Here is a 27,940-nt window from a genome sequence, read left to right as displayed (position 1 = left end):
CCTGTTGTAGTTTTGATTTGCATTTCTCTAATAATTAGTGATGTTGAGCAGCTCTTCATGTGCCTCTTGGCCATCTGTATGTCTTCTTTGGAGAAATGTCTATTTAGGGCTTCTGCCCACTTTTTGATTGGTTTTTTTTTTTTTTTTTTAATTGAGCTGCATGAGCCGTTTATATATTTGGGAGATTTATCTTTTGTCTGTTGATTCTTTGCAAATATTTTCTCCCATTCAGAGGATTGTCTTTGTGTCTTGTTTATAGTTTCCTTTGCTGTGCAAAAGCTTTTAAGTTTCATTAGGTCCCATTTGTTTATTTTTGTTTTTCTTTCCCTTACTCTAGGAGGTGGGTCAGAAGGGATCTTGCTGTGATTTATGTCATAGAGTGTTCTGCCTATGTTTTCCTCTAAGACTTTTATAGTGCCCGGTCTTACATTTAGGTCTCTAATCCATTTTGAGGTAACTTTTGTGTATGGTGTTAGGGAGCATTCCAATTTCATTCTTTTTTTTTTTTTTCGGTATGCGGGCCTCTCACTGTTGTGGTCTCTCCCGTTGCAGAGCACAGGCTCAGGACGCGCAGGCTCAGCAGCCATGGCTCATGGGCCCAGCCGCTCCGTGGCATGTGGGATCCTCCCAGACCAGGGCATGAACCCGCGTTCCCTGCATCAGCAGGCGGACTCTCAACCACTGTGCCACCAGGGAAGCCCCAATTTCATTCTTTTACATGTAGCTGTCCAGTTTTCCCAGCACCAGTTATTGAAGAGACTGTCTTTTCTCCATTGTATATCCTTGCCTCCTTGGTCATAGATTAGTTGACCATCGGTGTGTGGGTTTATCTCTGGGCTTTCTATCCTGTTCCATTGATCTGTATTTCTGTTTTTGTGCCAGTACCATATTGTCTTGATTACTGTAGCTTTGTAGTACAGTCTGAAGTCAGAGAGTCTGATTCCTCCAGCTCCTTTGATTTCCCTCAAGATTGCTTTGGCTATTCGGGGTCTTTTGTGTCTCCACACAGATTTTAAGATTTTTGTCCTAGTTATGTAAGAATGCCATTGGTAATTTGATAGGGATTGCATTGAATCTGTAGATTGCTTTGGGTAGTATAGTCATTTTCACAATATTGATTCTTCAATAGAAGAACATGGTATATCTCTCCATCTGTTTGTGTCATCTTTGATTTCTTTCATCAGTGTCTTATAGTTTTCTGAGTACAGGTCTTTTACCTCCTTAGGTAGGTTTAATCCTAGGTATTTTATTCTTTTTTTAACATCTTTATTGGAGTATAATTGCTTTACTTTTGTTGCAATAGTGAATGGGATTGTTTCTTTAATTTCTCTTTCTGATCTTTCGTTGTTAGTGTATAGGAATGCAATAGATTTCTGTGCATTAATTTTGTATCCTGCAACTACCAAATTCATTGATTAGCTCTAATAGTTTTCTGGCAGCATCTTTAGGATTCTCTATATATAGTATCATGTCATCTGCAAACAGTGACAGTTTTACTTCTTCTTTTCCAATTTGTATTCCTTTTATTTCTTTTTCTTCTCTGGTTGCCATGGCTAGGACTTCCAAAACTATGTTGAATAATAGTGGCGAGAGTGGACATCCTTGTCTTACTCCTGATCTTAGAGGAAATGCTTTCAGTTTATCACCATTGAGAATGATGTTTGCTTTGGGTTTGTCATATATGGGTTTTATTATGTTGAGGTAGGTTCCCTCTATGCCCACTTTCTGGAGAGTTTTTATCATAAATGGTTTGAATTTTGTCAAAAGCTTTTTTCTGCATCTATTGAGATGATCATATGGTTTTTATTCTTCAGTTTGTTAATATGTTGTATCACATTGATTGATTTGCATATATTGAATCCTTGCATCTCTGGGATCAGTCCCACTTGATCATGGTGTATGATCCTTTTAATGTGCTGTTGGATTCCTTTTGCTAGTATTTTGCTGAGGATTGTTGCATCTATATTAATTAGTGGTATTGGTCTGTAATTTTCTTTTTTTGTAGTATCTTTGTCTGATTTTGGTATCAGGGTGATGGTGGCCTCGTAGATTGAGTTTGGGGGTGTTCCTTCCTCTGCAATTTTTCGGAAGAGTTTGAGAAGGATGGGTGTTAGCTCTTCTCCAAATGTTTGATAGAATTCACCTGTGAAGCCATCTGGTCCTGGACTTTTGTTTGTTGGAAGATTTCAAATCACAATTTCACTTTCATTACTTGTGATTGGTCTGTTCATATTTCATATTTATTCCTCGTTCGGTCTTGGAAGGTTATACCTTTCTAAGAATTTGTCCATTTCTTCCAGCTTGTCCATTTTATTGGCATAAAGTTGCTTGTAGTAGTCTCTTAGGATGCTTTGTATTTCTGCAGTGTCTGTTGTAACTTCTCCTTTTTCATTTCTAATTTTATTGATTTGAGTCCTCTCCCTCTTTTTCTTGATGAGTCTGGTTAAAGGTTTATCAATTTTGTTTATCTTCTCAAAGACCCATCTTTCAGTTTTATTGATCCATGCTGTTGTTTTCTGTTTCTTTTTCATTTATTTCTGCTCTGATTTTTATGATTTATTTCCTTCTAGTAACTTTGGGTTTTGTTTGTTCTTCCTTCTCTCATTCCTTTAGGTGTAAGGTTAGATTGTTTGAGATGTTTCTTGTTTCTTGTGGTGGGATTGTATTGCTAGAAACTTCCCTCTTAGAACTGCTTTTGCTGCATCCCATAGGTTTTGGGTCGTCGTGGTTTCATTGTCATTTGCTTCTAGGTATTTTTTGATTTCCTCTTTGATTTCTTCAGTGATCTCTTGGTTATTTAGTACCGTATTGTTTAGCCTCCATGTGTTTGTGTTTTTTACATTTTTGTTTTCCCTGTAATTGATTTCTAATCTCATAGCATTGTGGTCAGAAAAGATGCTTGATATGATTTCAATTTTCTTAAATTTACCAAGGCTTGATTTGTGACCCAGATGTGGTCTATCCTGGAGAATGATCAGTGTGCACTTGAGAAGAAAGTGTAATCTGCTGTTTTCAGATGGAATGTCCTATAAATATCAATTAAATCTGGTCTACTGTGTCATTTAACGCTTGTGTTTCCTTATTAATTTTCTGTCTGGATGATCTGTGCATTGGTGTAAGTGAGGTGTTAAAGTCCCCCACTATTACTGTGTTACTGTAGATTTCCTCTTTTATAGATGTTAGCTTTTGCCTTATGTGTTGAAGTGCTCCTATGTTGGGTGCATATATATTTATAAATGTTATATCTTCTTCTTGGATTGATCCCTTGATCATTACATAGTGTCTTTCCTTGTCTCTTGTAACATTCTTTACTTTAAAGTCTATTTTATCTGATATGAGTATAGCTACTCCAGCTGTCTTTTGATTTCCATTTGCTTGGCATATCTTTTTCCATCCGCTCACTTTCAGTCTGTATGTGTCCCTAGGTCTGAAGTGGGTCCCTTGTAGACAGCATATATATGGATCTTGTTTTTGTATCCATTCAGCCAGTCTGTGTCTTTTGGTTGGAGCTTTTAATCCTTTCACATTTAAGGTAATTATTGATATGTATGTCCCTATTACCATTTTCTTAATTGTTTTGGGTTTGTTTTTGTAGGTCCTTTTCTTCTACTGTGTTTCCCTCTTAGAGAAGTTCCTTTAGCATTTGTTGTAGAGCTGGTTTGGTGGTGTTGAATTCTCTTAGCTTTGGCTTGTCTGTAAAGCTTTTGATTTCTCCATCGAATCTGAATGAGATCCTTGCTGGGTAGAGTAATCTTGGTTGTAAGTTCTTCCCTTTCATCACTTTTAATATATCATGCCACTCCCTTCTGGCTTGTAAGAGGTTCTGCTGAGAAATCAGCTGTTAACCTTATGGGAGTTCCCTTGTATGTTATTTGTCATTTTTCCCTTGTTGCTTTTCATAATTTTTCTTTGTCTTTAATTTTTATCAAGTTGATTACTATGTGTCTTGGTGTGTTTCTCCTTGGGTTTATCCTGCCTGGGTCTCTCTGCGCTTCCTGGACTTGGGTGGCTATTTCCTTTCCCAAGTTAGGGAATTTTTCACCTATAATCTCTTCAGATATTTTCTCCGGTCCTTTTCCTCTCTCTTCTCCTTCTGGGACCCCTATAATGCGAGTTTAATATTGTCCCAGAGGTCTCTTAGGCTGTCTTCATTTCTTTTCATTTTTTTTTCTTTATTCTGTTCCACGGCAGTGATTTCCACCATTCTGTCTTCCAGGTCACTTATCTGTTCTTCTGCCTCAGTTATTCTGCTATTGATTCCTTCTAGTGTATTTTTCATTTCAGTTATTGTATTGTTCATCTCTGTTTGTTCTTTAATTCTTCTAGGTGTTTGTTAAACATTTCTTGCATTTTCTCTATCTTTGCCTCCATTCTTTTTCCAAGGTCCTCGATCATCTTCACTATCATTGTGAATTCTTTTTCTGGAAGGTTGCCTATCTCTACTTCATTTAGTTGTTTTGGGGGGTTTTATCTTGTTCCTTCATCTGGTACATAGTCCTCTGCCTTTTCTTTTTGTCTATCTTTCTGTGAATGTGGTTTTCGTTCCTCAGGCTGCAGGATTGTAGTTGTTTTTGCTTCTGCTGTGTACCCTCTCAGCATTTGTGTTTTAACTTCAGTGCTGTAATCCAACAGAATGAAAGTACCTCCTCCTTCCCACGTAATTGTGACCCTCTCATCGTCTGAGAATAGCATTGTAAAGTGTGGTCCATGAACAAGCAGCCTGGCCACCATCCTGGAATTTGCTAGAAACTTAGACCTAACTCCAGACGTACTACATCAGAATTATTCTAGCAATACCCCCAGGTGGTGCATATACACACTCAAGCCTGAGCTGCACTGCTAGAGTAAGGAGCCCAAGTGAGGGCTCCTTTAGCAGAAGAAGGGTTAGTGTTCAAGGTCCTAATAAGGGGACACCCAGAGAACCTCCTTCACAGTCCCAGGGAAGGAGCTCCCATCCCTGCCAGAAGGAGAAGATAGCATCCCCTGGGGTCCCAGCTGCCATGTGGGATCTCTGGAGCTTCCAGGAGAGTCGGACTCCTGTGACTGGAATCAGAGAGCTAATTGGCCCCATGTGGCTCCATAGCCTGCCAGTTGCAAGGGGAGTGACAAGACTCCCCAAGGAGCCAACCAAATGTAAAGAAAAAGGAGCTAAAGGCAAGGAGGTATGAGGAACTAAAAGCTGATGCCTGGGAGTTTAGCTGTTAGAAATGTAACAGCTTCCTGCCGAAAACTTCAGGGGAGAGAGCAGCAGCTGAGAATCAATCCGTCTTCTTCTCAGTTCACCTGTCCTTCAGCCACATCCTGCCTAGCAACAGTTGTCAGCATGAGCTCCAGCCACCAGTCCCTCTTTGGACAGTGATGGGGAGATGAATTTAGCCCCAAGAGGAACTGGAGTCAGGGTGTCCACAGGGAGTCAGGTCGTCTAATCGTTGGGACAGTTCCCTGGAAAACGAGGGGGCAGGGCATATCATGGGGCAGCCACTTAGAGGCAAGGAGTTGATGGGGGAAGGGCCTGGATTGTAGGAAGCGGGTGAAGTGTATCTTCAGCTCCCGTCCTCTGCCCCTCCAGCCACCCTGAATGATGCTACCAGTAACATTGCCACCTCTACATCTACGTGATATGTTTAGCCTTCCAAAGTGTTTCTGTAACCATGATGTCATTTCATTCTCCCAATGACACTGAGTGACTGGGACCAGAGACAGATGAATTCAGATGTGGGCCGGCTGGCTAGATGTGGAGAATTTTGGCTGCAGGGTTGGGCCAACCATGTGGTGGAGACTGAATAGCCAGAGGGTCCAGGACCCTGAGTGGGTGTGGGTGTGGGTGCTGGGATTGTTGGCCCTGTCTAAGAAATTTGGCTCTAGCCGAGGCCCTCATTGGCCTCCACCTTGGAGTCTGGGCTGGAGGAGGACCAGAGAGAGACTAGCTCATTTGGCACGACAGCAGCTGTGAGGCGATAATGGTTGTGAAAACACCTTTTTTTCTGATGAGGTAATGGGTGTAAAAATGAGAAAAAAACATGGCTGTAAAGTGTTGTTATCATTTGGCAGAAGATAAAAGGCTAGACCTTTACCCAGGTCACTGACTAGAGAGGGCAAGCCTGGCGCAGGGTGAAGGGACACCTTTGGGGGCCTTGGGTAGGAAAGGGACAGATTGAAGGCACTGCGTGCTTTGGGGAAAACAGAAGAAAATAGCAGATCCCAGAAACAAAGCTGGGCAGAGGGTGGGGAGAGAGGACCATAAGCTTTGGCTGCTTCATAATTTTGTTCAGGGTTGCCCTGTTTGAAGGGACCAGAAGCCAGAAGCCAAGCATCTTTCAAAGTGCATATTTCCCCCAGGATGGCAGTCACATGAACCGTGGACAGCTGAGCTCCTGTCATCCGTCACCGCTTGACTTCAGTGTCACTCCCAAGTCTCTAGGCACTTAGCAAATTTCAGAGGGGCTGAGCTGCAGACACTGAAAGACGCAAACCCCAGGAGGGCAGGGACAGCTTCCATTTGCATTGCAAAATGGCCTTCTGGTCAGTTAAAGGAGGTATTTCTTCCCTGACCACAGATGCTGGGAAGGCCCAGACAGTGTGAAAAAATGGCTGCTTGCAGAATTGGGGGAGGGTCTAATTAGGGACAGGTAGTCCAGCTCTGTTAGGGACAAGCCAGGGATGAGTGTGTTCCAGTTGCACCTGGAGACATGCCTGTGACTGTGGGAGAAATAGCCGGGTCCCTTGTGGGGAGATGAGGGCCACCCACAGACAGTTTAGCCTCTTGTCACTCTTCCGATCACTGCCCTTTCCTGGCCATCCAGCACGGTTCCCGTCTCCTCCTGGGAGCCCTCTCTGGTCCTCCACCCCCTTCTCTGAACACACAATTTGGGCCTTAATCATGGACTTCATATACTATTCTCAGTTACCACTCTAATTCTCTTGTTCAGTGTACACTTGTCTCTCTGACCTGCCCCCTCTCCCCCCACGCCCCCTGCTAGACTGGAAGATCTTTGAAGGCAGAGATCTGTAACTTCTTGGGCCCCCCAAAGCTCCAGCTGTGTGAGTAGGCCCTCGATAAATACCTGTTGATGGATTAACATAGTCAAAACAGGAAAGCGGAACACTTGGGTCACAAAAGGCTCTTAGCTTGTTGGCTCCCCTGGCACCAGGAGTGTCTATTTTCATGAGAATTGGTGGTGCCTCAAGGCCCAGTGGAGACTGGCATGTCCCCAGCTTTGGAAAAAGAAAAAGGCAGCAAAACCAAGGCTGCAGTGGCCAGGGGGCCCTGCATGCAGGACAAGGTATCAAGTGCTCCCACGGGTGCCTGGATGTTCCTTGCAGTGTCCCTGCTCCCCATGCTCCAGGATGTGCAGCCCGACAGGCTCTCATCATCCAGGTTGCCCTGGCTGGTGCCCATGGCGGAAATGAGCTGGTGTCATCCCAAGAAGAGGCCCCTTTAGTGCCAGTGAGTTGAGGTCGGATGACAGGAGGCAAAGGGCTCGTTTGGGAAGCAGCTGTAGGGGTGAGGCAAGATGGCAGCTACAGGAAGATGTTCTCTGGCTCCCTTCAAGGCCAAGTGCCTGCCTGCCGCCAGGAGCAGAAATGAGAGAGGTACCAGCCTGAGACCACCCTCACTGAGCCCCTGTCCTGGGAGGGTCCCTATCCAGAACACCAGCCAGCCAAGTTCCAGCTTCCAAGTGACTTTCTGTTGAAGAGTGACCACTTGTCTTACCAGCATGAGAGGAAAGGAGCCAGTTTCTGAATTCATCTTCAGCAGGCTTGACCTCATCTTAGCAGCTCCTTTCACCTCCCTCAGGGGCACCAGACAGAGCCCAAGCCAGCATGAGTGCAGCCAGAGTTGATGTGGTCGGAATCAAATCAGCCACAGTCCGTCTTCCTGCCTGAGTTCTTCTGGGAGAGAGACAAGCCCTGGACTATGAATTTCTCTTTTATACGATTACTCTAAACCTACCGAATCTGTGTCCTGATAAACAACCTAATTGCTTACAACCATGTGCTCCCGAGGAATTTGGTATTCTTAGCTAGTCAACAATCACTCTCATAGTGTCAGAACCTCCTAACTTCTTTTCCAAACCTTACGCTAGTTTGATTAATTAGCTCCCGGCCCTCTGTATCTTGTTCAGAAGGGCACTCACTGCCTGGAACCTTAATTTTTGAGAATACACACACTTAGGCTAGGAAACTCAATCTCTTTTATTAGGCCAATTCAGGGGGCTGAGGCTCTGGGCCTCTTGGCTCTGGTCCGCTCTCTTCTACCTCCACCTGCCCTATTCTGCCTGCCGGCCATTCATTCCCCTTTTTGCCGCTTCCCTTGCCCCTGCACACAGTGCCTTCACAAAGCCCGGGGTCCCCCACGCCCTCACTCCTTAGGACTCTTGATTCAAATAGTGAGCTCAGACCCATCCTTGCCTGCAGGATGCTTCACCCTGGCCCTTGCTGTAGACCCTCTATAAAGTCCTAGTGTAATTCCTAAGCTTCAGTAAGTTGTGCTGTCAGCATCCGGAGTGCTATCTATAATCTCTCCCGAGGACTGAGGCAGTGATTTCTCCTCTCCCAGCTCGTCTGGGTTCGGGTCTTCCGGCAGCCACAGGAGCAGCTCTCCTTCTTGCCCACGGGAGCCGCCCTCCAGCTATCCCAGTAACTGAAATAAGCTGGCGTTATGCACAGTTGTATCGGTGCTGGTCCTCCACGTGAGCCCGTTCGTTTACATATGGCATCTCAATAGTTTATTTTTATATATAACCTAAAGGACATTAAAATTTAAAATTACACAAGGAGGGCTTCCCTGGTGGCGCAGTGGTTGAGAGTCCGCCTGCCGATGCAGGGGACACGGGTTCGTGCCCTGGTCCGGGAAGATCCCACGTGCCGCGGAGCAACTAAGCCCGTGAGCCACGGCCGCCGGGCCTGCGCGTCCGGAGCCTGTGCTCCGCAGCGGGAGAGGCCACAACAGTGAGAGGCCCGCATACCGCAAAAAAAAAAAAAAAAAAAAAATTACACAAGGACTTCGTGAAGGTGCTCCACATTCTGAAATGACTTCACATTGCTTCCCCACTTCCTTGCCTGTTTTGTGGTCCCTTCCCTCAAGGGTCTGGTTTCTCTTAGGGAGTTAATAGCCAGTTCAATGGGTGATAACCTTTTGAACTAACTAGCTGTTAGTTCCTTTTAGGACTGACTCTAATGTCAGGCTCCATGACGCCAATTTCCTCTGTTGGCCCTGGCCCTGTAGACAAGTGGCTTCTCCTTTCTAGACTCTTTCTGCAGTCTGAAATATGAGGCAGTCATCACTTCTGCTGGTGCCAGAGGATGTAGGAAGCGATGTGCGTGAACTCCTTGGTGCCATGGCCAGCACCCTTATTGGCGTCCCTCCCAGCTGCTTCTGAGGCTTAGTTGCCTTTGCGTCTCGTTTTGCTCCCATCTTCCCCTTCCCCTCAGTCATGTGATACAGGAAGAGAGCGCAAATGATATGGAATGTGTGCAGCTGCCAGCAGAGACGCTGCGACAAGTGACCATTCACCGGGACCCTATATATGGCTTTGGCTTCGTGGCCGGCAGTGAGAGGCCTGTGGTGGTGCGATCTGTGAGGCCAGGTAGGTGTCCCTCAGAGTGTCCCTGTGGCCCTGGCTCCTACCCCCCCAACACCCACACATCGCCCCAAAGAGCAGAGCGCCTGAGTATACTGTGTTGCCAAGGAACTCATGAAGAGTGGGTGAAGACTTGCCAACCAGTAACTGTGTGAGGGGGCTGGGCTTTTAAGACTTACCCCCACACACCACCGAGGCTGCTTGGGCTCTGGACAGAGGCTGTAGTTGACGGTTTAGTAGGGTCTGGGTCTTAATACAACTTCCCTTTGCACGGAACCTTCATAGGAGAGCCATACTGCCTTGGATGAGGAAAACTCATCCGATTCAATTCAACAAATATGTATTGATCGCCTACTCTAAGCCCGGAAGGGTTATAGGGAAATACAAGACAGACTTCCTGTCCCCAAGAATCTAACCATCAGGCTCTGGAGACTAGTACACGTTCATGAAATAGGTCATCCATTAAAGACTGGAGTCAGGATGTAGACCATAGGTGGGAGAGGAGAGTGAAATCTCTGAATGCCATAGTGGCAATACAACACCTACCATTGATGTAGGTACTACTGTGTGCTTCACATCATCTTGTTCAATCCTCACAGCTGCGCCCACAAGGTAAGTAATACCATTCCTATTTTACAAATGAGGAAACTGAGGAAGAGAAATGACTTGTCCAGGGTCACTCTGCTAGGAAGCAGCAGAGCTGGGATTTGCACTTAAGCCTGTGTGATGCCATGCGGGGGGAGCAGGGCTTGAATGGGACCAGGGCTTGAATGGGACCGTGCGGGGTGGACCAAGTGAGAACCCCACCAGAACTGTAAAAGCCTGCTGTCATGAATGAAAGGGGAAAGGGCCTGAGCACTGTTTTGTTCTGAATCTTGCTAGGCATTGACAGAAAAGACAGACGGAAAGGAGCTCTATTCCTGACTTGCTGGGCCTGAGGCTTTAGATGTTTACAACAGTTTCTCGCTCAGTCAAGAGGAGCAGCCAGAGTACAAACTGGTCTAGCAGAAATTTGATGAATTTTGCAATCCTCCAAGGGAAAGAAAAAGATTTTTGTAAGCTCGCTCTTCAACTAGAGGGCATAAAGTAAAAAAACAATTCAGTACAAGAGTTCATGGCTGACCTAAGGCTCCCGAGTCAGTCATGCAGTTTGGCAAAAGGTTTTTGAGTCTCTCTGATCAGAAATCAAATTTGTCCTGGGAAAGAGGGACCCAGATAAAACAGGAACAGACCACCAGGAGCCCCTGGTTTAACTTCAGAGGAGACAGAATTCATAGGGTTGCTGCAGGTGGTATGAGAATGTAGAAGAAGGGGTTGGAGAAGTGGAGAGAAGGAAAGCCACAGGGGAGACCACAGGAGGCCACAGGGCTGGCAGGCTGATTGCAGAGAACTTGTTTTTGAGAGCACAAGAAAAGATAAGACGCATCCTATAGAGGGACAGTTATGGTTGAACAAGCCAACAAAGCATTCTGTGAAAATAGTAGTAAACTGAGCTTACTACTGCCATCAGAGAGCCAAGGCTTGTGATGGAGATTGAGTTCCATGAGGACCTCCTCCATTAAAAGGAAGGAAGGAGGGATGGATGGATGGAAGGAAGGGAGGAAGGAAGGAAAGAAGGGAGGGAGGGAATAGGTAGAGTGGCTTCTACCTAAAAGATTGGCGTAACTGGCAGAAGTAGATACGAGGAATGAAATGAGTTGAAGGAATTGTCCCTTGGAGGATGTGATAACTACCATTTATTGAACTCTTACCAACATCAATCAGCTGTTTTAAGTGCTATACATTCATCATCCCATTTATCCTCCCAACATTCTTATGATGTTATTTTTCCATTTCACAGATGAGGAAAGAGAGATTCAGAGAGATTAAATGTCTCGTCCACAACTAGTGAATTGCAGATATGAGGTTAAGAGTCCGGGCCTGGCTGGCTGGCTGCAAAGAGTGGACTCTTCACCACCATGCTCCCCATTTCTGAAGTCACTGTGCTGTCAGGAGACTGGGCCTGCTGGCTGAGCCACCCTTAGCACACAGGCCCCACTCTCCAGAGCCACCGAGCTGTGCTCAAGTGACACAGTGGCCTTGTTATTGTTCATGTTTGTGGAATTTGCACAGCACACTTCTTTGTAGAAGAGGAATAGTTGGGATCTGGCCCTTTTGAGTGGATCCCAATAAGCGTCCAAGCTGGTTTGAGAGAGGCATGTCGTTAAACATCTCTTTTCAGGTTTGAGTTAAGCTGGGGCCAACTTGTCATTCTCCCTGAATCTCTAAAAAGCTTTCCTCCAAGAAGGTCTTTGCTAAACACCAGGAGCAGCATAGCCCGGGGCAGCCCTCAAACCCACCCTTCACCCCAACCAGGAAGGTAAGGCCCTCAGGCAGGTCTGCTTTCTAACCCTTGACAGTAGAGATGGGAAGGTGGGAAAGGAAATTTCCAAGTGTTCATGATTTAGGGTCTATGCCTTGTTCCTCTCATTTCTTGGAGAGTAGCATGTCTCAGAGGTAAAAGAAAATAAACCCTTCAGGTCTTTTAGTCCATCCCCCTGTCTCCAGGCAAGTGAGTGCCTATATCCTTCCAGACCAGTGAGTTTGGATACTGTTCAAGTAAGAAGACTCCTCACCCCCTCCCATCACCTGTAGCCCCTCCAGTAGTCTGGAAGCCATTCTCTGTGCCCAAGCAGATCCCTCCTGGTGAAATGGAAGTTTGTGCTCCCCTCTAGACCCAAGCCAGGAAGCACTTATGAACCTCGTCTGAGCACCAGGCCTTTGCTACCACACCACTCCCAGCCAAAGGAGGGCCACTCCAATCTCTTTCTCCAGTCCTCTACCCTCCATCCACCACAGGCAGCAGTGGCCCGGGCCTCAAACAGCGGCCCTGCCACTGGCACCACTCGGCCCGCAGTGTCCCCTGCACCCACGTCAGCTCCCTCAGGCAGTGTCAACTCCCTCCCACCCAGACCTGCGCTTTCCCAACCCTCACGCCTGTCTCCTCTCCTCTGCAGGAGGCCCCTCTGAGGACAAGCTCCTGGCTGGTGACCAGATTGTGGCTATTAATGAGGAGGACGTGAGCGAAGCCCCCAGGGAGAGGTTCATAGAACTCATCAGGTAATAGGGCCTTGGCAAGAGCTGAGTACAGCCCTCCCCAGCCCACCAGTGGCATAGCTATGGCTGCCACAGCTCTCCCTGGCCCTGAGAGAGGAGCCCTGCCAGGAAGGGCAGCCCGAACCAGGGTTCCTGGCTACCCAGGACATCCGGGGCCCAAGGGCCCTCACACACTCTGGCTTAGCCTCGTCCAGTGATGTGAACAGACATCACCGCTGACATCACTGGATGGCCTCCTGCCAGAGCTCACCTCACCTCCCTCCACCCAACTACTCCCCTTACCCATATGCCCTTTGGCTTTCAACTTGCTGTGCAGTAAGTGACCAATGAGAACAAATGAGGCACCAGTGAGAACAATGAATGACCAATGAGATACACCGAGTGAGCAGTGAGAACCAAACAAGCCATTCAAAGGACATTCTGAGATAAGTACGATGTGAGCAAGTCACTGTTTCCCAACCCCCCACAAAAAAACCCAAGAAGAAAATCCAAATCCCTGGCCAGTGAGTTGAAGGAGGGAAGCTGCCATTGTGGATTTTGCTCACAGTGTCTGTGACCCCTTAGTGCCCTCCCCAGATGGGGTCAGGTGAGAGAGAGAAAGGGGTGTTAGCAGGACCACCACCCTCTGTCCGTGGAGTAATCACATTGACTTTTCCTCTCCTTTACCTCTGTACACACCAAGCCACCACATACCACACACACACACACACACACACACACACACACACACACCGTGCCACTACATACCTCCCCACACACACCATGCCACCACATACCACATACATACACACCATGCATACCACATACTACACACACACCCACCTGCACACCATACGCACACAGACACAAAACATGGCACCACACACACACACCACATACCACACACACACACTGTGCGCTACAAACATGCCTGCTCACACACACACACGCACGTACCGTAGGCACTCCCACATGCCTACCACATGCACACACAGCACCCCCACACCCCCTTGCATACACGTGTTGAGAAGGAATGAGATGGTAGAGACGATGGCTCTAGATTCCACGGGCTGACCTCAGTTTGGAGGACCTGGGCTGTCTCCCCTCAAATGGAACCCTGTGCCCGCCCTCCCGCTCTCCCTCTCTGCCTGCTGTAGTCTGTTCCATCTCTGCATCCGTCTCCTCAACCCTTCTTGATTTGGAGTGTTTCCATCCCACTTGCCTTTCTTTTTCTCCCAAAGCCCACCTGCCTCCAGACCCCCTCCCTCCCCTTCAAAGGCAGAGGAGCGGTACCCGCTTGCTAGCTCTGGAGGGGTTTGCAATGTTCCCTCCTGAAGTCCAGAGCAGGTCTTCCTTGACATGCTTCCCCTCCAGCTTAATATCTTGGAATGTGTCCGGTCCCTGATGACCCTTAGTTTGTCTCTTCTCCAAGTTCAGTTTGTCCATTGCATTCCCCCACTCTCCACCCTTCACCCTTCACACTCCACCACCACACCAATATGGGGTGAGTTCTTTCAATCCCATCAGATATGCTGGCGTTCTTTCAGGCTGACCCCTCGGAAGTCTTTGCTTTGCTTCTAGTGGATATCTTTGCACCCCAGAACAAGGTAGCCTGATTTTGTGAGGGAGCCCAGAGCATTTTCTGGGTCAAGGCAGAACTCACTCACTTGATAACCTCAGGGGCTAGCAGATCATTCATTCATTCAGTAAATATTTATCATAACGAGTATCTACTGTGCATCAGGCATTGTTCTAGGCACTAAATATACAGCAGTGAATAAGCTAGATGAAAATCCTTGCCCGTTGGAGTTTACATTCTAGTGGAAGGAGACACACCATAAGCAATAAACATGATAAATAAGTATTGTACAGTATACTAGAAGTTGATGAATGTTATTGAAGAATAGAAAGGGGGTCAGGATAAAGAAGATCAGGAATGCTGGGCACAGGGGTGCAGAGTGCAACTTTAAATAGCACGGCCAGTGTCGGCCTCAATGAGGAGGTGACATTTGAAGAAAGACTTGGGGACTTCCCTGGCGGTCTACTGGTTAGGACTCCATGCTTCCACTGCACAAGTTTGATCCTAAGATCCTGCATGCCACGCAGCGTCGCCAAAAAACAAGCAAAAAAAGACTTGAAGGAAATGAGGATGTTAGAGAAGGCAAGAAGAACCCAGTGTAAAGGCCCTAAAGCAGGAGTGTGTCTGGTGTGTCTGGGGAACAGGGGAGAAGCCAGCATGTGGAGTGGGGTAAAGAAGGGGGAGAGTTGTAGCTACTGCAAGGACTTTGGCTTTGTTCTACATGACATGGGGAGACGTGGCAGGGGCCAGAGCACAGGAGTCACATAATCCGATTTACACTAGGCACCTGCCCTGGTCAAGAGACAGGATTTTCTATGGTGTTTTCCCTGGAATACAACTCCTTCCTTCCCCTGGGAGCTTCCCAGACCCTGCAGATGATTCATCCCTGGACTCTGCCTCATTGAATATGGGAAATGGTCCAAGGGCATCTTGACTTTGCTTCCTGAACACCTTTGTTCCCAGAAACATTTGAAAAAGGCCAACAAAGAGAGGGGAAGCTCCTTCAAGGCGAACTCTTTCCATTCCTTTGGTTCTTTTAAAGGATTATGTATTCCTGGAAGAGAATTTTCATACCTCACAGCTTGTTCGATCATTGGCATAATTCTTGTCTGAAGAGTTTCAAATTCTTCATCCTTTTGAATATTTGCTGTCTGGAGAGTCTTGCCTTCCATCTGTTGCTCCCTGGCTCTCATTTTTTTGGTCCTTCAATTAAAACAAATCTGCTGAGTATGAGTCATGATGACCAAATGACCTCCTTTGGGTTTTTCCTTTCAGTTTCTCCTCTTGCTTAAATACCAAATTGCCAATAATCATGGTACACGTTTCCCAGGACTCTGACTGTGCTCCCTTTGAGTTCCATAATTCAGGTCTTTAGATTTCCTTGAGAACTTTTTTTTTTTTTTTTTTTTTTTTGGTAGTACGCGGGCCTCTCACTGTTGTGGCCTCTCCCGTTGCGGAGCACAGGCTCCGGATGCGCAGGCTCAGCGGCCATGGCTCACGGGCCCAGCCGCTCCGCGGCATGTGGGATCCTCCCGGACCGGGGCACGAACCCGTGTCCCCTGCATCGGCAGGCGGATTCTCAACCACTGCGCCACCAGGGAAGCCCTCCTTGAGAACTTTTTAGCCTATAGATAAAATGACTCCTAGGGTTTGAGGATTTCTACAGAGAGAATGTGAGAAGGAATATTTTAAAAGACCTAAAAAATGACAACCCCAGAGATCATGGTAATACCATCTTCAGACGCCTGTGTGAACCTATATGTATGGTGTGTGTCAGCCGCCACAAATGATGGCAGGCAAGGCAGCCATGCACATATTTAGATTGCCCTCTGTCCTAATCTATATACCTGAATGCAGCCCAGGGGAGAATTCTGGTGTTGCTTCTTGTGCTAGATGAGTACCCAGTGCATGATACACTACTCTCCTGTTCCCTCTTTCTGTAGGAGCGCTAAGGAATTCATCGTTCTTACAGTTCTGCACACTCATCAGGTGAGTGAGCCTCTTTGCCATCCGCCCTTCCTCCTGACTGAGACAAGAGTATCCCCATATTGGAAAGTTATAGCCATGGGAGAAGGGGAGGAGAGAGACTACACAGTGCTTTGTTCTGCCTTGTGCTTTCTGCTTTGCCCCACTTAAGCTGCCCCACCACTGTCCCAGTTCCAGACGTATTTTCTACCTCCTTTTTGCTGTGCCCCATCAAAATTGCCCTGTCCAGTGTCCGATTCCCTTAATCCTTGCAGACGGTGGGTGCTAATCTTATTCATTCATTCACACAGGTGTATACTAAATGGCCTACAATATGTGAGACACAGCACTGTTTTGGGGGATTTACTGCAAATTCGCTGGGGAGGTACAGTTGGACAAACAGGTTCATCTTTGTCCAGGTTCAGTCACTAACTGGCTATGTGACCTTGCGTGAGTTAGTTCCCTTTCCTGAACCTGTTACGTCATCTGTAAATTCAGGGATTTAGACTAGAACAGTGTTCCCTGGACGTGCCTGCTCCTAATAGTCACCAGGACTGTTTATTAAAGGTGAAAGTCCCCAGACCCTTCTTCTCAAAGGTTGAAATCAGAAGGCACCGTGTCCACTGCTAGGTCACATCCTTATAGTCACCTTAACTCAGATTCACAAACCCAAGTGCAAAACTTCTGCATGCAAAACCCAGAGCCCTCCTTCCACCTCCAGCCTAGTTGTCCCTTTCCGGTGTCCCCAACTCTACCCTGCACCCCAGCACTTATGTCCCAACCCCATCCCATAGCCACAGGGGAGGTCACATCTGTTGGGGATGGGAGACATGAAATCAGGGGAGACTTCACAGAGGAGGTTGCACCTGAGCTCTACCTTGAGAGATGGGGCAGGATTTCCCAGGCACAGATGGAGGGAAAGATTATCCAGAGAGAGATGACATTTCTGTGCAAAGCAAGGGGCAGTGCATAGATGCAAGGCATGGGCTCACGAGTCTGGAAGATGGGGTTCAAATCAAACTCTGGCATTTACTGCCTCTCCTCATGGCCTCCAGCCATCTTCTGTGTTAATGTGAACCACACACACAAACACACACGTGTGTGTGCGCACACACACATGCTTTCTGGTATTTAGGCCTTTCTCAATTACAATTCTCCTGTCTCGGGGCTTGCAAGCTCCACCCCTCAGTGGGTGTTACCAATCGGCCCCTCCCTCCCCACCTTACTGCACATGATTAGTTGCCTAGTGGGCAGTGGGCAGTCAGCCCTCACTCCCCAATCACCTGCCATGAAAATGGCTACCAGTTCCCCCCAAAAATGATGCTTGTGGCGTGGTTGGAATTTACCTCTCTGATCAGAGACCCATTGTGGGTTACTTTTGTTAGTCAGGTCTCCTCAAATGTCACTTCCTTGTAGAAGCCTTCCTGGACTATCCTTTTTAAGATAGAATCTACCTGCCACTATCTCCTGATACTGCTTAATTTTCCCAACAGAGCTGAAATATTATATTTTTTAACTTTTCGTTTTGAAATTATTGAGGATTCACAGGAAGTTGCAAAGCTAGTACAGTGACATCCTTTACCATGTTTCTCCCAGTGGTTACATGTTACATACCTACAGTACCATATCAGAACTGGGGCACTGATGTCAGTACAATGTGTGTGTAAGTTTCAGTGTCACTCTATCACATATGTGGCTTCATGTATCAACACAGTCAAGATACTGGACAGTTCTATCACTGAAAGGATCCCTCATGTTGCCCTTTAATGGTGCCCCTACTCACCACCCTCAATCCCTGTCAACCACTAGTCTTTTTTCCATTTCTATAATTTCATCATTTCAAGAATATTATATAAATGGAATCGTAGAGTATGTAACCTTTGGTGGTTGGCTTTTTTCACTCAGCACAATGCCCTTGAGATTCATCCAAGCCATTGCTTGTATTAATAGTTTGCTCCTTTTTATTGCTGAATAGTATTCCATGGTATAGATGTACCACTGTTTGGTCATCCACCCACTGAAGGACATTGGGGTTGCTTCCAGACTTTGGCTAGCCCAGTGAAAGCTGCTATAAACATTCATGTACAGGTTTTTGTGTGTGTGAGTATTAAGTTTTCATTCCTTTGGGACAAATGCCCCAAAGTGTGAATGTTCAGTCATATATTAAATGTATGTTTAATTTATTAAGAAACTGCCAGGCTACTTTCCAGAGTGGTTGTATCAGTTTACATTCCCATGAAATATTATACTTATAGGTATTTATTGTCTATCTCCCTTAATAGAATGTAAGCTCCATGAGGGTAGAGGCTGTGGTTCACTGCTGTATCCCCAGTGCCTGGAACAGCACCTGGCATAGAATAGGCACTCAATAAGTATTTGTTGGCGGAATGAAAGAAATCCAACTTCCAGCAACCTAAACTAAAACTAAACTAAACTCAAGTGTCCAAACTTAGGTGCAGAATGAAGGGCCTAACACCCCCCCCCCCGCATCTCTGTCTCAACTCTCATCCTAGTACCCCCAACACCCCTTTGTCCCCCAGTTCTTATGCCCCCACCGCCCACCCCATGGCCTCTTTGCCATGGCCAGGCTGCTTTCCGTCTCTCCTTTGTACATTTCTTAGTTCTCACTGCCCTGCAGACTTCTGTCCTTGTCCTAGTCCACATCTCTTCTAACACATGGCTGTTTCCTTGAAGACCTGGCTTGAGACTTACGTCTTCCAAACACCTTTGCCTGACTAACCTCAGTGAGAGTTTCTAGTTCATTCATTTGTTCACCAAACATTTACTGAATGCTTACTATTCTAGGCACTCTTCCAGGCTGGGAATGTGGCAGTGCACAGGACAGACATGGTTCCTACTCTCAGAGAGCTTACATTCTAGTTCTTGGCCTTGTGCTCTCTAAACCCTAGAAACATTGAAAAGTGGGTGAGCACATATACACAGGAGTGATAGGTAAAACAATTACTAACCTGTACAGGAGGGGCCTTCCAATCAAAATGTAAGCCAGCCACAGGCGCTGGAGCATAGTCTTGCAGGCCGCCTAACTGTGCCAGGTGTTAACCCTTTAGTTGATAGTTTATAAAGAGGTCCCAGGGGAGAGGTCAGGTGGCACCCAGGAAGCTTAGGGCACTGACTACTTACCAATCAGTGAGAGAGAATCCCTCAATGTTTTACAACAGGTATGGCCATACCAGTGCATCCCAACCAAATGTCAGCCTTGCATACCCGTACAGTCGATCCTCAGTATTCACAGATTCCGTATTTGCAGATTCGTCCACTGCCTAAAATTTATTTGTGACCCCAAAATCCGTACTCACGGCAGTTTCCTGGTCATTTGCTGACATGCGCACAGCGTGAAAATTTTGAGTCTCCTAATGCACATTCCCAGCTGAGGTCAAACAAGACAATGCTCTGTCTTCTTGTTTTAGCTATCATGCAGAGTGGTCCAGAGGATGGAGATGGTAGGGGGCAGTGCAATGTATTTCAGGAAGCTCCAGCTCTGGGGACAGTTGGATGGGGTTTGAATGCCAACTCTGTTAACGGGGCAGCTTCAGGCAAGTCACAACACTTCAGAACCCCATTTTCTCCTGGTGAAATAAAGAAAATTGAATCTACCAGGATGAGTTGTTTTTAGAATTTAAGATTATAGTCTGTGTGAGCTACACACACACACACACACACACACACACACACACACACACACATTTCCCCTAGGAACAACTGTTCAGTATTCATTAGTTCAGTGCTCACACAACTATGAATAGCAGAAATCAACCGAGAGAATCTTCTCTCGCGCTAAAGTGAAAGCTTCTTGAAGACACCCAGCGCATGTTCACTGTTACAGCTACATCACAGAACATGGTAGCACTTGGCATCTCATGGGTGCCTCTTACCAGACTCTCATGTTCAAGCTTGACAGTCTCCAGAAGAAAATCTCCTGATAGGTCCAGGTTGTAGCCCAAGAATCTGTACTTTTTTAATAAGAGCCACAAGTAATTCTGATGCTCAGTAGAATTTGGGAAACATTGAACCAGACAGTCTTTAAGGCCCCTGCCACTGCTACAGTCTGTGGCTGATAATGGTCTAATACAGTGGTTCTCTACTGGTTATACATTTGAACCTCCTGAGAAGCTCTTAAAACATATTGATCCTTGGGCTCTAGCCTTGGACCAACTGAATTAGAAGCTCTGGGGATGGAGCCCAGGTACTGATCTTTTGAAAACTCTCCCCAAATGATTCTGATATGTAGCCAGGGTACACGGTCTAATGTGTAGTGTCTTTCTGATGGCATTTTCCTTTTAAAGGAGTGACTGTTACCATGGCAGATCATTGGGGAGTATTTTGGGCAGTCATAGGGATCCTTTCCCAGGGGCCCTCAAACCATACTGCATAGATAGCCACTTATTAAGTCTCTATATATTTAACAGTGTTCTTTAATCTTTGAGTGACCAACTATTCCCCATGATTGACTGAATATGTATTCATTTTGGTACCCTTAGACCTTGTCACATCGTATGCCCTCAATAAATATTTATATATTTAAAACAATTTTTTTGCGGTATATGGGCTGCTCACTGCTTTGGCCTCTCCCATTGCGGAGCACAGGCTCTGGACGCACAGGCTCGGTGGCCATGGCTCACGGGCCCAGCCGCTCCGCAGCATGTGGGATCCTCCTGGACCGGGGCACGAACCCGTGTCCCCTGCATCAGCAAGCAGACTCTCAACCACTGCGCCACCAGGGAAGCCCAATAAATATTTTTAAAATAAAGTACTGGCTTGTGACTTAGAATAGCCCTGGCAAAGCAAGCAGACAGTCCCTTCAAATGAAACCCTACTTTTGTGGTTTTGAAAACTTAGCCTGTATGCAAAGAGTCTCAGTCCCCTCTGCTTGGAACCACCTGTCCAGAAAAACAGCTAAAATAATGGGAACCACCGCAGAAGAATTAGTTTCCACAGAGCTTCTTCAGTATACTGCTTGGCAGAGAGTAGGTACTCAAACCCTATCTGCTGAATTGATGAAGTAATTTGATATTAACCCTAGCAATCAACTACTGCCTTCTATTCTGTGCCTACTCTGCGCTTGGTGCTAGGGGAAGACACAGCAATATAAAATGTCATCTCTTTTACAGCCTGGTTAGGGAGATGAGCAATGGTGGTGTGGATTCACAAGGAGTATTGCAGGAAATCCAGGGAGGGGAATAGCAAGGTTGGGGAAGGGTTCAGGACCAAGGTAGAGTTTGAGCTGGTTTTAGAGGTGGCATTTAGCTGAGCGAAAGGGATGCTGGGGGCCCTGAAGGGTGGGGATGGTGAAGAGATAGCATGAGGTAGGCACAGAAGTGAGAAGAAGCCCCATGTGTCCGGGGAGCTGTGGGCAGAACACCCAACTAGGCGATAGATGGGGAGTGAGGGTTATGTGTGGTTTGTGGGGGACCTTGGAAGCCGGGGAGAGGACATGTTCCCCTCTAGGCTGTCCTGAATGCAAGAAGGAAAGACCCCTGGGTCCCTTATCAGTGGGCCCCTGACACCAGGATGGCCTTCCATTGTCTCCGGCTCCCACAGTGGTTGCTATGGGAATTGCTTATAAGTAGGCTCAGGTGTCAAAGAAAATGAGGCAGCAGAAAGGGAAATCAGGAGGCTGTCAAAGCTTCAGGAACCTGAGCTCCATGTTCTTAAAATCCTTTCACAATTATCAAAGTGCGGCCCTATCATACACTGAAACGTTTGGCCGTATACCTGTCTTTGGCCAAGGTATAAGTGAACACAACCCTGAAATCTGTACTAATAGAGACACCAAATTAAAACATGGTCAAAGAATCACCAGCTGCTTAATTCAGTCCTGAGGGAAAAGGCAGTCTCTCACTTCTGTTGCTTATTCCACGGAGCCGCTGGCTTCATATTTACTTCAAGGGGCTTGCAATGGCCCCGGAGGTACTTAGCAATTCTAGTCCCGTGTTTCAGGCCCAAATTCATTTCAGCCAGAAAGGGTGCCCATTGCAAAATGAGACGCCAGGCTGCTTGGAGGAAAAATGGGGTCAGTCAGGAGCTCAGATGTCCCAACTTTAAGGTACTCAGTCTATGCTTAGTGTGTTAGGACATTTCTAACGATTCCTGGGCACTACCCTCTCAAGAGATTCTGACCTTTGAAATCCGGCATAGGCCTAGAAATCTCTGTTCTAATGAGCATTTCTCAGTGATTCTTATCATCAGGTAAGTTTTAGACATAGTGGGTGAGTGCATGCTAATGAGTTAGTGCAGGACTCTGTGCATTTCTTCTGTAAAGGGCCATATAGTAAATACTTTAGGCTTTGTAGGCCATACACGGTAGCACAAAAGCAGCCATAGGCAATGCATAAATGAAGAGAATGGCTGTGTTCCAGTAAAGCTTTATTTACTAAAATATGTGGTGGGCAGGAGCTGGCCCACACAGGCCCATAATCTGCTTGCCCCTGAAGTGGGTTCATTACTCCTTCTAGGTACCACATTTGAATGTTGACCAGGGCCTTCCCAATTCTCAATACTTTAATTCAAATGAGCGACTCTAGTATCAAGAACTTCAGGCCCCATATTTGCACTTCGAAGATGCTTTGGGACAGGGCGACCTTTGAGAGCCCCTCAAGTCACACTGCAAGGTAGGCGTCACCTGTGTCAAAGCATGAAGCTAGACATGACTCCATGACATGTAGTAGAGACCAGCTGGCAACGAGTGAGTCACCATCAGTGATCGAGGCTGAAGACCGAGAATAGGATGGAGTCTTAGAAACCAACAGGACAAGGGTCAATGAGGAGTGAGGCACAAACAAGCTGAAAACAGCTGTACAACAGACATTGGAAATGACTATAATTCTTGAGGATAGCAAGGAGGCTGTCCCCTCTCCATACGTGACACATAAGAGGGTACCAGTTAGGGTTCTTCATTTGTTCAAATCCATTCACTAGGACCAAGGTAGAACCAGACCAGTGACCGAAAGACCAGGAATGGACTTCCAGCTTCAGTCCACTGTGGGGGATGATGGCTAATCCAAGACTCAGAAAATCTGGGTTCTGTTTTTTGCTCCACTACTCAGTTATTTTGATGCATTGAGTAAACGGTATCCTCTTCCCTGGCCTCCGTTTCTTATGTAAAAATGAAAGGTGGACTAAATGGCCCATTCAGGTCTCTAGAGATGCCTCATTCCTCACTGTGCATGAGGGCATTCGATGACAGATGATCACAGAGAAAAGAGAGGGTGGCTGTCAGGTAGAACAGAGTTCACCTACCTCGTGTCTGGCACCTCCGGTGGAAATGTGACCACTGTGGAGATGGAGTCAAGCAGAGCTGCCTGAACAGAAGTACGGATCCTTCTATCTTGCCCCCTCCCTTTGCTCCTGCTGCAGCCCACAGCCTCCACCCAAGATTTGAGCGCCAAGCTGTGCAACACAAAGACATTTCTCGACTTCCATGAACAATCAATACTGTAATCACTTTCTGCAGTGATCTCCAGCCCTGGATTTCCTTGTGCTATATTGCCTGCTGCCAACAAATTGTCTCTGTGGCTCAGGATGAGAAGTCTAGGGTTCCTTTAGCTCAATGGTTCCCAACCTTAGCTGCATTTTGAAATCATCGGAAGCTTAAAAAGATACCAATACCTGGGCCCCATCCCCAGGAATTAAAAAAATTTTTAAACCCCGGGGTTTTTTTTTAAAGCTCCTCCCTCCGGTGTTTCAGCCCTCTAGCCAGCACTGAGACGCACTGCCTGACCTTCTGCTGGACTCAGTGGCTTTCTGCAGTCTGCCCTCTGTGAGGAGTGAGACTGTTGGCTCCAGAAGAGAACACAGCTGGGACCAGGGCCCAAGAGCTGACGAGGACGTTTGTTGCTGGTGTGTCTTTATCTTAGGGCCCTGCCCTCCTGTGGCTGATCTAGTAAATGAATCCCAACCGCAGCGTTAATGGCAGAAAATAGCTTAATGTATTGCCTTCGCAGCTGGTGGGGACCCTTCAGGGCCTTAACACAAAGGAATGCTTGATTGTAGGGCTCGCAGGCTCCATGGCAAGGCAGGTAGGGGAGACAGTTTGAAGGAGCCCCAAACCTGATTTCCCCCTTCCTCATCTCAGTAAATGGCATCTCCATTCTTCCAGCTGACCCCTCTTTCTCACCTCCCACAACCAGTCCATCAACATAGCATCTTGGTTCTGTCCTCAGAATCTAGCCAGAATCCACTCACTTGGGATCATAGCGCCATTATTACCATCCTGGCCCAAGCCTCCATCATATTTTAAACTGTATTCCTGCAGTAGACTCCAAATGGGTCTCCCTCCTCTGGCTGCCACCCTCGTGTACTATTTTCCACGCAGCAGACAGAGGCATCCGTTTTAAGTGCAAGTCAGACCCTGTCTGCTCAAAACCCTCCGGTGGAGCAAAATCCAAAGTTCCCGACATGGCTTACAAGGCCCTACGTGATCCAGCCCCCAGACTCCTCTCCGGCTGCCCGCTCAGTCATTCCGCTCTGGCCACACTGGGCTTCCTGGCTGTTCCCCACGCACCCCAGTCCTTCTCCCACCTCAGAGACTTTCTTATTCTTTCTTCCTGGAAGGCTCCTGCTCCAGATATCTTCATGGCGGTCTCAACCTCACTTCCTTCAGGCCTCTGCTTAAATGTCACCTCCTGGAAGAGGTCTTCCCTGACCGTCCCATCTAAAATAACACCCCGGGGCTTCCCTGGTGGCGCAGTGGTTGAGAGTCCACCTGCCAATGCAGGGGACGTAGGTTCGTGCCCCGGTCCGGGAAGATCCCACGTGCCGCGGAGCGGCTGGGCCCGTGAGCCATGGCCGCTGGGCCTGCGCGTCCGGAGCCTGTGCTCCGCAACGGGAGAGGCCACAGCAGTGAGAGGCCCACGTACCGGAAAAAAAAAATGAATAAATAAATAAATAAAATAAAATAAAATAACACCCCGGCCACTCCCCACCCTCATGGCCTCAGTCTCTGCTGTAGTCCCTCACTCTGCTCGATTTGTCCTCGTGTCCTTATTTGCTACCTAAGAGATATTTCTGTGTTTATTGTCTGTCTGTCTGTCCCTGCTAGGATGGGCGCTCCTTGAGGCCAGGGAGTTTTGCCCATCTTGTTCACTGCTGGATCCCTCATCACCTAGAACTGTGCCTGGCACAGAGTGGGCCCTCCCTAAATTTGTCACACGGATTAATAAATGCCCCCAAAGACATGAGGGGGCCCCTCACCAGGACTCCTGCATTTCCTCAAATCCATGGTCTACCCAGGAGAGACTTAGTTTCCAGCATTTGCTAACCATGCGTCCTGCTGAGTTTTCGAAAACTGGAGAGCCTAGCTGATTGAGCATTTCTTATAGAATAGGATGAACAAAGTAGTGGAGAGCCCAGAACTAGGAAGCCAGGACACCTGGGTAAAATCCCTAATGCATCTATTCCCAAATAGTGTAAAAATTGTGGAGAAATCCTTTTGGAGGGCTAGACCTCCTTTCTTCCACATCTAAAATAATATTTTCTATGAGCCTCCATCCTAGGGGCAGGGCATATCTTTGAAGTGAATAAGATTATTTCTGTAAATCCTTTGCGATGTTCATATTCAGATGTAATAAAAACCACCATTTAGGTATATCTCACATTAAGGAAGTCAAATATATAAAAACTTCAGTGCTTGTTATTACAAAGAATTTTTGCAAACTCCCCTAGGCCTAGAACATTAATAATGGGATTCAACTTACTCAAATTCGATTCATGCCCAGCTTACACAGAACATATCAATCACCTAAGGAAGCACTTAGCACATTGCCTTGCACCTAGTAGGGAATCAATACTTATTTATTGGCTTATTATTAATCAATACTTATTTATTGATCAGCAAGGCAAAGGGTACCCATACGGAGACATCTTAAGTCCCATGCAGCCAAGGTCAGGTTTTCCCAGGGATGGAGAACTCACCAGCCCTCTCTGTTCTTTTTCCAGTCCCCCAAATCTGCCTTCATCAGTGCTTCGAAGAAGGCCAAGCTGAGATCCAATCCTGTGAAGGTCCGATTTTCTGAGCAGGTGGCAACCGGAGAAACAGATGCAGTAAGTGCAGCTTCAGCCTCCTCCCCTCGGCCCTTGGCCAGAGTCAGCCTGGCCGTCGAGGCCTCGCTCTGGGCCAGTTGCTCATCTACTGCTCCTAGATAGCATTATGAAGGGGTTGGAGGGGGGGACCTCGGGGCTCTGGGTGGGTATTGAGTGAGGGGTGTGTGGCGTCCAGAGAAGCCCTGGGCATTGTGGGGAGAAGGAATATGTATCGATACACTCAGAATCCTCACGGTGCTTCAAGAAATTTCCATCTCTAGCACAGTGATCCATAAACATCGTTTGGCTACTTGAAGGAAGGAAATAGCGGTTTTCTGAAGATGCGGTGACATTGAGCTCTCTTCACGTTGAAGTGATCCCACAGCTCCAGGTCTCAATTGGAGAAGACTGTGCAATGAAGGGTGAAGCAGCCTGGGGGAAATGATATAGACTCATTAAGTCACAGAGCTTTTATTAGGCACCGGCTGTGTTTCCAGCATTACAAGAGATGCAAAATAAATGCCTGTTCCCTGCCTCTGGATACCTGTCAGTGATGTTGGGAGTACAAGTGGCTCAGACTGAGACAGTATAGAATCCACCGCAGGGTGGTATGATTTCCAGGAGCAGGTGATGCTTGACCGCCCATGCCATGCAGCAGCCAATCTGGGGGGTCATGGCCAGCCCACTCTTTCTCACTGCTTTGTGGGGTTAACATGAACTGAGCCATCTGTTCCAGATAAGCAAATGAGAAGAGGTGGGTGGAGCACAGAAAGATGTGTATTAAGCGGCCATGGATGATAACTCCAAGTCCTCTAGGAATCCGCAGAAGTTGGTGATATCCCATGGCGGGGGGTGGGTGAGGGAAGGACAGCTGGAGCTAACAGGCGCTGTGTGCTTTTACAGGCTGTCCTGGGCTGGGCTCTCGGGAGGCCCATGGCACTTCTGTAGTGAGGAACAGCTGCAGCTGAGACAAACTAGGAGGCCCAGTCTGAGTGGAGAAATCAGTGGGGCACCAGGCACCCCTATAGTTCTTTGAGGCAGAGCCACCCAGACGAAGGGATGGATAGAGGACAGAGGTGTCTTCCGTCTCCATTTCCCTGACTCTCATACCCAAACTCCACCTAGGCCCTCCTCCATCCCTGTTCAAGGAAGGCTGTGAAGCCCAAGTGACAACTGGGCCCCATTGGCTAAGCCGTTGGAATAATTGGTGGCTGGGCTCCGTGTCAGTCACAGAAGAAGAGGTTGAAGAGAAGCAGGGGCCAGTGAGCAGAGAGGAGAGGGAACAGTTTGGAGTCCTTGTGCATCAGAGTAAAGCAGATCCTGAGGTCCAGGTCACTCAGGGGACATTTGTGTCCTGAGCCCTTGAACACCCAGAGGAAGTGAGGCTTGAATTTGGAGAGTACAGATAGGTGCAACCTATCCCGTCTCGGCATCACCGAGTAACCCACCGAGGCCAGGCCACCCAGTGAAGAATCCCTCCCCTCCTCCCCCTCCTCTTCTTTCCCTCCTTTTTCCTCCTTTCTCCCTCTCTCTTCCTCTCCCTTCCCCACTCCCCTTCCTCCAACATGATTCCCCTCTCCACATGTCACATCTAGCCACAGGCAGAAGCCACCCCCACTGCAGACAAGTCTGCACATAAATGCCCCAGAGTAGCTGGAAGCCCCCCCAGGATTACTCTGTCGCTCCTGGACAGGCCACC

At 47.3% G+C, this 27,940-nt stretch overlaps 1 protein-coding gene across 11 annotated transcripts in view; it reads left to right on the top strand.

Moving 5' to 3' along the window:
• Positions 1-27,940, top strand: part of FRMPD3 (FERM and PDZ domain containing 3) — a 132,032-nt gene that overhangs the window by 64,713 nt on the left and 39,379 nt on the right. For 3 of the 11 annotated variants that reach the window (XM_067023375.1, XM_067023374.1, XM_067023383.1), the window contains 4 exons: positions 9,436-9,590; positions 12,581-12,683; positions 16,182-16,227; positions 26,158-26,262. In XM_067023375.1, coding sequence (XP_066879476.1) covers positions 9,467-9,590; positions 12,581-12,683; positions 16,182-16,227; positions 26,158-26,262 — 378 coding nt within the window. In that variant the 5' untranslated portion in view covers positions 9,436-9,466. Of the gene's footprint in view, positions 1-9,435; positions 9,591-11,805; positions 11,944-12,580; positions 12,684-16,181; positions 16,228-26,157; positions 26,263-27,940 lie in introns of those variants that run through there. The other 8 variants (XM_059050732.2, XM_067023379.1, XM_067023376.1 and 5 more) reach the window with 7 other exon arrangements.

Source organism: Kogia breviceps, chromosome X (genome assembly GCF_026419965.1).
Source record: "Kogia breviceps isolate mKogBre1 chromosome X, mKogBre1 haplotype 1, whole genome shotgun sequence".
Lineage (NCBI taxonomy): Eukaryota > Metazoa > Chordata > Mammalia > Artiodactyla > Physeteridae > Kogia > Kogia breviceps.
The sequence above is the reverse complement of the archived record's forward strand: the minus strand, read 5'-3'. Positions and strand labels throughout refer to the sequence as shown.